The 8,413-nt window shown below is 33.5% G+C and overlaps 2 protein-coding genes across 3 annotated transcripts; one reads left to right on the forward strand and one right to left on the reverse strand.

Annotated features, from left to right (window-relative positions):
* Nucleotides 1–2,121: 2,121 nt before the first annotated feature.
* LOC141673517 (protein FAR1-RELATED SEQUENCE 5-like) lies at nucleotides 2,122–3,081 on the forward strand. The gene has a single exon (XM_074480267.1). It carries the CDS (start codon nucleotides 2,122–2,124, stop codon nucleotides 3,079–3,081), a length of 960 nt encoding a protein of 319 aa, XP_074336368.1.
* A 427-nt stretch (nucleotides 3,082–3,508) lies between these two features.
* On the reverse strand, nucleotides 3,509–7,379 carry LOC141671698 (G-type lectin S-receptor-like serine/threonine-protein kinase B120). 2 transcript variants are annotated; one of them, XM_074478014.1, is made up of 7 exons: nucleotides 5,689–7,375; nucleotides 5,428–5,538; nucleotides 5,120–5,334; nucleotides 4,634–4,844; nucleotides 4,276–4,513; nucleotides 4,036–4,183; nucleotides 3,509–3,939 (listed from the first exon to the last, which is right to left on the reverse strand). In XM_074478014.1, exons 1-7 carry the CDS (start codon nucleotides 6,980–6,982, stop codon nucleotides 3,631–3,633), a joined length of 2,526 nt encoding a protein of 841 aa, XP_074334115.1. In that variant the 5' UTR covers nucleotides 6,983–7,375; the 3' UTR covers nucleotides 3,509–3,630. The 2 variants fall into 2 exon arrangements, with proteins under 2 accessions (XP_074334115.1, XP_074334116.1); XM_074478015.1 differs by lacking the exon at nucleotides 3,509–3,939 and having other exon boundaries at nucleotides 4,035–4,166; nucleotides 5,689–7,379.
* Between the last annotated feature and the right edge of the window lie 1,034 nt (nucleotides 7,380–8,413).

The raw sequence follows: 8,413 nt of genomic DNA on the forward strand, positions 1-8,413 counted from the left end.
ACGGATAACTCATTATAGTCCCGACGGATGTTAACTTTTTATCCATCGAGTGAGTAGCTTATGTAATGATAAGTCTGTAGCACAGTTCTGTATACATCTTTGTATAAATTATGTAGTAGCCTATAAGTCATGTTGACGTTAACTAGATATGCAGAATAGGTTGATTAATTGTATATAAATGATGTCTTGTAATTATGCATAAGTGAAATGAAGTCAAGTGCCAAAATAGCTACCGATGGATGATTAACAAAGCCATCGACGGATGATCAAATGACTATCAACGGATGTTTAATATAGCAGTCGACGGATGATCAATAAAGCCATCAACGGATGTTCAGAAAGTCGACGGATGATCATATATCCAACGGATGTTCATAGAATCCAACGGATGATCATGTAGAGACTTCAAACAGCAGTTGAACAGTGAAAGCTGAGCACAGCCGTCGAGATGTATACAAATCTACTGTGGAAGCCCATTAACTGGGTAATAGAGGACGAAAAGCAGCTTACTTAGTGTTATACGCTAAGGAACGACGAGCTTAAGACTGATAGTTTTTATATTTATTCAGTCTTTTTGACTTTGTAATCTTGGTAATATATATACCAAGAACGTAGCAAATAGAAAAAATGTTGAGAAACACAAATAGAGAAATCTTTGTAAGTAGAATCATCAGCATTTCCCTGTATTCTCAGCAATTCAATTTGTAAGCAGCTGTGAGCATTCCTGCATACGGAGTCTTCTCGATATATAATATATATCTCTGGTGGAATTGTTTAAATCCACCAGAAAGTTTTTTAAGACTCTTCTTTTTAATTACTTATGTTTTGATTCAATTAAGTTTCTATTCCGCATTGTACTAATCAAAACATTTTATATATATTCGAGTTGAACACTTTTATTTTGAGAAATAGGTTCAAGAATTCCATTCAACCCCCCTTCTGTAATTCTTGCTATATTGTTGAGGGACTAACAGAACTCTACATGATAGAGAACTATAGGGGTGAAACCAAAATATGGCGTAACCGTACTAAGATGAAACCAAGTACCCTGTCAAGAAATAATTTGGAGTTCTACAACAATTGAATTGAACAATTTTATTATTTTCAAGTGGTGAAACCAAAATATAATTTTTTTATAATATTTATACCATTTTATGAAAATGGAATTCTACCAACAAATTAAAAAAATTCAATTTAAACACATGGCCTATTTATCGGGTCGTGGTTTATACTTCTTGCAACCTATTTAGTTGAGACAATTTATGAACTTATTTATTTTAAAATATAATTAAAAATAGGATTCAAACCCATAAAAATAATAAAAAATTATGGCTTATAAAAAATTTAAAAATGAGTAAAAATAATACATATACAATTATAAGTCATATAGGGATAAAAAGGGATAAAAATAATACACTTGGAGTTATAAAATGTGAAACCAAAAGGTGGTGGAACTAAAAAATAAGTGAATATGTTTCGTTTATTAATAAAGAAAAATGGGTAAAAATAATACATATAGAATTATAAGTCATATAAGAATCAAAAAGGATAAAAATATTACACTTAGAGTTACACCATTAATCATAAAAACAAAAAACAAAAGGTGATCGAACCAAAAAATAAGTGAAAACAAAGTATCACTTAAAAAAATTATTAATAAAGAAAAACGGGTAAAAATAATATATATATATATGTATATATGTATATATAGAATTATAAGTCATATAGGAATTAAAAAGGATAATAATAATACAATTAGAGTTAGAGTTATAACATGAATCATGAAAAGTGAAACCAAAAGGTGGTGGTACCAAAAAATAAGTGAAACCAAGTATCATTTGAAAGGAGGTTTCGCTTATTAATAAAGGTTATTAATTCCCCGAGAAATTAGCTCATTATTATTCGGCTAATCCGGAATTCAAGACGGACTTCAACCATTGCATTTCTAAATCTCTCACTGAATGTGTTTTTGAGGCTAGATGGGCGTCGTTTGTGGAAAAGTATCACTTGCAAGATCATAAATGGTTAAATGGGTTATATGAGTTGAAGCGCAAGTGGATTCCTGCATATACTAGAAACACATTTTCGGCGTTTCAAAATAGTACATCGAGGAGTGAGGGGATGAATTCTTTCTTTGATAAGTATGTGAGTTCGGCAACGGGTTTAAAGGAATTCATTGAAAATGCCCAAAAAACATTGGCAAGGAAATTCATGAGGGAGAAGGAAGAAGATTATGTCACCATTAATCTAAAACGTCCCATGAAATTGCATACAACATTGGGGTATCATGCTTCTTGTATCTACACTAAGGAAATGTTTAGAAGATTTCAAGATGAATTGGTTGAGTCTTCAAAATACTTTGTTGAAAAAGACCGACGAGCTAGTGAAGAAGGGGAGGGAATGGGGGATATTTATACGTACTATAGTTGTTATAGGCCCATATCCGAGCCTACGAGAAGAAATTTTTATTTTGTGGCATTCGAGAAATCAAGCTCTTTGGGAATGTGTACGTGTAGAAAGCTTGAACATTCGGGGCTACCTTGTAGACACCTATTGGTGGTCTTCACTAAGAAACGGGTTTCGGAAATTCCCCCGTATTACATAAACCGGAGGTGGACAATGTATGCCAATAGAGTTGATGGTGTGTTGCCTTACAATTTGGATGTTGGACAAAGTCATGAGATGACCTCAACCGATCGATTTAATAGCATGACAATGTTAACCATGAGTTTTTGTCAAAGTAGCATTGCATCCAAGGAACGGTATGATTATGCCGTTGGAGTGATGAATCGAGAAATACCAATTCTCGAAAGAATGAGCGTTGATGGAATTAAATCTTACGAAAGCAATTCGCATGCTCCAAATGCAAGTGCTCATGAACAACCAATTCTTGACCCTGTTAGGTCCCAAACTAAAGGGAGGAAGAAGGACATTCGTTTCAAAAGTCACATAAAATCGATTGATAAAAAGGAGAAGCCGCCAAGAATATGCACTTATTGTCAAATGGAAGGCCATGATAAAAGAAAGTGTGCTAGTAGACCAAAAGATCTTAAAAATGTTCAAGGATCGCAATATAATTAGTAGTGTAGCATTTGTAACCGAATGTTGTAATCTTTTAATGGATTTAAATTTTTAGTGTTTAACATTACTTTCTTTTTTTATGTTTTATTGTCATATAATTGCCAATTATTGTCATATAATTGTATTTTATTGTGATAGGTAACATGACTAGCGAGTATAGTGATGACAGCAACTCTTATCATAGTTGTGATTCGGTTTCCCACGTTAGTAATATATTCTCGGACTCCGTATCAAGCGACTCGTGGTATGAGGACAATGACGAGGAAGATGTGTTCTCACCAACCTTTAGTGAGAGATGCATGTGCCGATTGATGCCCCTTGTGGACAATGACGAGCCGCCCCATGTGGAGGAAGATGAAACGGACTTGTACCCGCTGCTTGTACAGGCTTTTGGATATTCTTCTGCTTCTATTCATGTACAAAACTCAACTAGAATATTTCTTGGTCTTTTATACAAATTTTATCTGAAAAAAAATCACCATATCTTTCATAAACATGTCAACAAAATCACCTACTATTATACAACCTGAATTCGAGCCGTAATCTTTGCTATCTTCCAATCACTTCTGTAACAGTTACTTCTGTTGAGGATATATTAGTATCATGATCTTGCATTATAGAGTCCATTTCTGCAGAATTTGTTGATGACATATCCGGAAATCTAGGAACCGGAAGAGTAGTACTATCACTCTCTATCATATTAAGAACTTGTGACATTGTTGGTCTTTGTGCTGCAGACATCTGCACACACAACATCCCTACATGTATGCATTGGAGTACTTTTTTATGAGGGCATGCATCCACAATAATAGGATCGATTAACTCCTCATTTCTACCATCTTTCCATAAATTCCATGCCTGAAATTGCATAAGTATTGCATTATTCCACTATCACCAATAGAAATTGATGATTCCAATGTGAAGAGAAAAAAGATATAAATTCATAGGACTTACATATCGAATAAGGTTGGTAAATTCAGGTGTGCGAAAAGAATTATTTCTATGGCCGCTGACAATTTCTAACAGTAACACACCAAAGCTATATACATCAGATTTTACAGAAAATAGGCCTTCCATTGCATACTCTGGCGACATATAACCACTGCATTATAACAAGAATGGATTCCAATAATTTGGTGCTTAGTAATAAGATCATGCAATATCTTTGTTAAGATAAAAACCTTTTATACTTACTATGTACCGACAACTCGCATTGTATTTGCTTCATTTTGGTTCCCTCCAAATATTCTTGCCATTCCAAAATCTGAAATTTTTGGCTGCATTTCTTCATCCAGCAAAATATTGCTTGCTTTTAAATCTCGATGAATAATTCTAAGTCTTGAATCTCGATGAAGATAAAGTAAACCTCGTGCAACCCCTTCGATGATTGCATATCGTTTATTCCAGTCCAGTTGCGATCTTTGAATTGCATCTGAGATTGCATACATCAGAACATATAAATTGAGGTTGCAACAAGAGGAATTTATTAACATAAACATATATGTATCTATGGAATATTTATTAATTTAGCACGCTTGGAGAATATACATACCAAAAAGAAGTGAATCCAAACTTTTGTTAGGCATGAATTCATAAATCAGCAACTTTTCTTCCCCTTCAATGCAACAGCCTAGCAGTCTAACAAGATTTCGATGTTGCAACTTAGCTATCAGTATCATTTCGGTTTTGAACTCCTCTAAGCCTTGTCCGGACCACTTTGAGAGCCTTTTAACAGCCACTTCTTGTCCCCCAGGTAAAATTCCCTAAAAAATTGTAAAACTAGAAATCAGTTATGCATTTTATGTATTTTGGAACATGCTATGCTACGCTTACTCGTTACTTCACCAGTTCACCTTGAGTACTAATGTCAGAGGCTTCACACTAAGATACAGGTATAGACACTAGACGTTTCACTTCAAAATGAGAACATACATTTTCATTTGGACAACTTCAACTGATCAGCCTCCAGATAACATATTTTTCACATATAATTTATTTACAAAATGCTAAAAGAAAAGATTATTCATTATGCTTATACCTTGTATACAGGGCCAAAGCCCCCCTCACCAAGTTTATTCTTGGTTGAGAAATAATCAGTGGCTAATTCCACAAAAGTGAAGCTGAACAATGGCAACTGTGGTCCGGTATCTTGCTTCCCATCAGTTAATAGCTCATCGACTCCTGAAAATCCAGCAGATGAGTCTTGACTTCTGCCTGTGACAGTTAACAATGAACTTCCCTGCTGCCTTGAGACTGCTATGCATTCAGTTTTAAAACAATTTTAGCATTATATAAAATTCTTAAGTTATTCCCAATAATCTAAAATTAATCATGAACTATATTTACCCTTTATTTTTTCTCGGAATCTCCATAAAGCGAAGAATGAAATCGCAAGAAAAATTATTCCACCTACTGTAATTGCTATTATTGCTGCACTTGATACACTCTTCTTACCTCCTGAAAGGGAACGGGGAATTATAAAGGTGTTGAAAAAATTTTAAACCACCACGTGGAATGATACATAGTCCTCTCTAATTAGTTTAAACACTGTAATGTCCGCTTTATAAAGGATTCAGATTCAAAAGAATAAGGCTAGATGAACCATACCAAGTTCAGAATTTGATACACGAACGTTCAATGAATTGGCACCGCCTTCAATTTGTTGAATGTCAATCAGATCACCACCATAAACTATGCACCCAATTCCATCTATATATCCATAGGCACTGCAAGAACAATTCTTTGTGCATTTATCTTCACAATCATTCACATCTCCAGTCAGAGTATCTGCAAAATCAGGTAGTTTAATCCCCTGCAGTTCCAGAAAACCATCACTTGTACCATTCTTGTCACACTTCAGAGCCTTCTTCCTAATGCACCCACCAGACCAATTTCCTCTGCGCCACTCATCTTCAGACTTTGGAGCAAACCCTTTGATACAGCTACATCTTTTCGGATCCTTCATGTTGCAAAACCCGAAGTTCCCACATTTGTTATACTGTCCACATTCATCACTTGGTTCTGTCAGTGCCACATTCCAAACTTGCTTACTAGCATCCCAAACTAATTGGTGAACAGTTCCATTCCATAAAATACTAAATCTCACTAATAGTAATCGATTTGAAGCTGTATAAGTAAAGTATATGTCTCCAGTATTGTAATCATTAGTTGTCCCGAAACCAGAGTCAAAGCGTGCCCTATTGTTAGGAACACCAATAAAAATTTGGCCATTCCAATGGCCACTTCTCCATAGACGATGATTTGACCCATCCTTAACAACTATCTGTGGTGCACCTCGTGGATCAAAGGCCATAGAATAGTTTCCTGGTGCAGGATCACTTGGACTTCTCCAAGACACAAAAACAGGAAGATTTTGTGTTTTTGATTTTGTATAAACCCTCATTTCAGGTAAAAATGTATCTGTTGGCCAGCTAAAGCTTTGCCACAGAGCTTTTCTATAATCATCAATATCTTCACTTCTACAAAGAGCAAGATTTCCAGTATCCATAAGGGCTATAGAAGTATTGCTAGAATTCGATGAAGAACTAGTAGACCAAATTACATTATTCCCATCAGAAATCTTCAAATTCCCATCATTTCCAAAGCTTAAAAAACCAGATTTTCCAGAAATGGGCTTGTTCCTATTTGCAACCCAAATAACTGTTTTATCTCGAATTTCATTGTACCATACACCAACATATCGAAAAGATGAATTAACTGGACTGAAAAAACCAAAACCAAAAACCTGGTTATCTGATGTTATGATCTGACCATCTTTCATCACCTCACCTTGCATAAGCTTCTTGGTAACAACAGTTTGTGAAAATACAGCATGAGTATACAAGATCAAGAAGATATAGCAAAGATTAACAAGTCTTGTGTTTATGTAAATATCAGCCATATTTTTTTGTACTGAAACAATCAGCAGAACACAGAGTATATCACCTCCTATATTTTTATGTCAAAACCAAAAAAATATCAAGAACATAAATATAATAAGTTATACAAAGTTACTAAATGATTGACCTGAAATTGGGTTGAATGAAGAAACTAGGTACATGTTTAAATTCCCACTTGACAAAAACATTTCAAAAGTCATGCTTGTCAACTTGACATAATAATAATAATTCTGTAGAACTTTAGAAAATTTTCTTGTTTGATGATCTAATGGCAGCTACTACATACCTAACCAGATAAAAAGTGTGTTAAATGAATCTGTAAATTGGTGAGGGTGGGAAAAATTAAAGGTTTTACAACTTCTCATTAGTCTTTTAAGTTTGCAACACAGGTAAAAAGATGATGTGTATGATACAACTCTTTCTAAGATAAGGTAAAATATTACCACATGTTATGAGGAAAAGCAATACAATTTGTGTCTATTAATCCATGTAACTAACAAGTTGTTAAGCTAAAAACAAAAGAGCAGGTGTTAGTAGTGATAAAGTATGCACGGAGAAAAAAGAGAGAAATATAGGATTTTATTATAATATTATTTATCCTTAATTACAATAGAAGATGACGTTATCAACCATCATAAATAATAAAGAAAAATATCTTAACAAGAAAATTATTATAATAATGACATTTGTATACTTCTCTGTTTTTTTATTTTATTTTATCTGGTATTCTAGGCACATTGGCCCTTCACGGGATTGGTATAGGTTATTTGGTACTCTAGGCATAATGGTTTAATATATTTGATACTTTAGGCATATTGGCCCTGTGAGAAATTATTTAATTTATTTGGTGTTTTAGGCACATTAGTTTAGTTTACCCGGTGCAATAGGTAAAAAGCAATACAATTTGTGTCTATTAATCTATCTAACTAACAAGTTGTTAATCTAAAAACAAAAGAGCAGTTAGTACAAATGTTTCTAATGGCTGAGTTGTCCTTGTAATAATAACATAATTAGTACTCCAGCTAACCTCATCATAAGAGTTACTTAATTACAAAAATGATAAGATAAAGAATTATACAGTATTACAAATTTAAATTATTTGCATACTAAGTTATGTTTTACTTAATTATTATCAATGTTATAGGATATACGTAATATCGCGTAATTTTTAAAAGTAGATTAATAATAGAATAATAGAATAAAAAGGATTAAAATTTGATAAAGATTAGGATTTAATATTGAATTAGACTAATGGGCCAGGCAATTCTAATATGGATAATTTGTAGGTTAAGATATAGGGTTTTGTATCGTTATAAATACACCATATTCGTCTTTCTCGTTTTTATTATCAAAATTTGTAGGGCTATTTCACACAAAAATCAGCACTCTTGTAAAATTCGTAAAAAATTCATCGTAAATAAGAAATCACTGAT

This window comes from Apium graveolens, chromosome 7 (genome assembly GCF_009905375.1).
Source record: "Apium graveolens cultivar Ventura chromosome 7, ASM990537v1, whole genome shotgun sequence".
Taxonomy (NCBI): Eukaryota; Viridiplantae; Streptophyta; class Magnoliopsida; order Apiales; family Apiaceae; genus Apium; species Apium graveolens.

What these genes read in the sequence shown, in the direction of transcription:
- LOC141671698 (XM_074478014.1), bottom strand. Translation starts at nt 6,982, where the DNA reads ATGGCTGATATTTACATAAACACAAGACTTGTTAATCTTTGCTATATC. An exon ending in GCTTTGGCCCTGTATACAAG is followed by an intron (nt 4,845 to 5,119) that starts GTATAAGCATAA and finishes ACAATTTTTTAG; the next exon opens with GGAATTTTACCTGGGGGACA. An exon ending in TTACCAACCTTATTCGATAT is followed by an intron (nt 3,940 to 4,035) that starts GTAAGTCCTATG and finishes ATGCAATTTCAG; the next exon opens with GCATGGAATTTATGGAAAGA.
- LOC141673517 (XM_074480267.1), top strand. Translation starts at nt 2,122, where the DNA reads ATGAATTCTTTCTTTGATAAGTATGTGAGTTCGGCAACGGGTTTAAAG.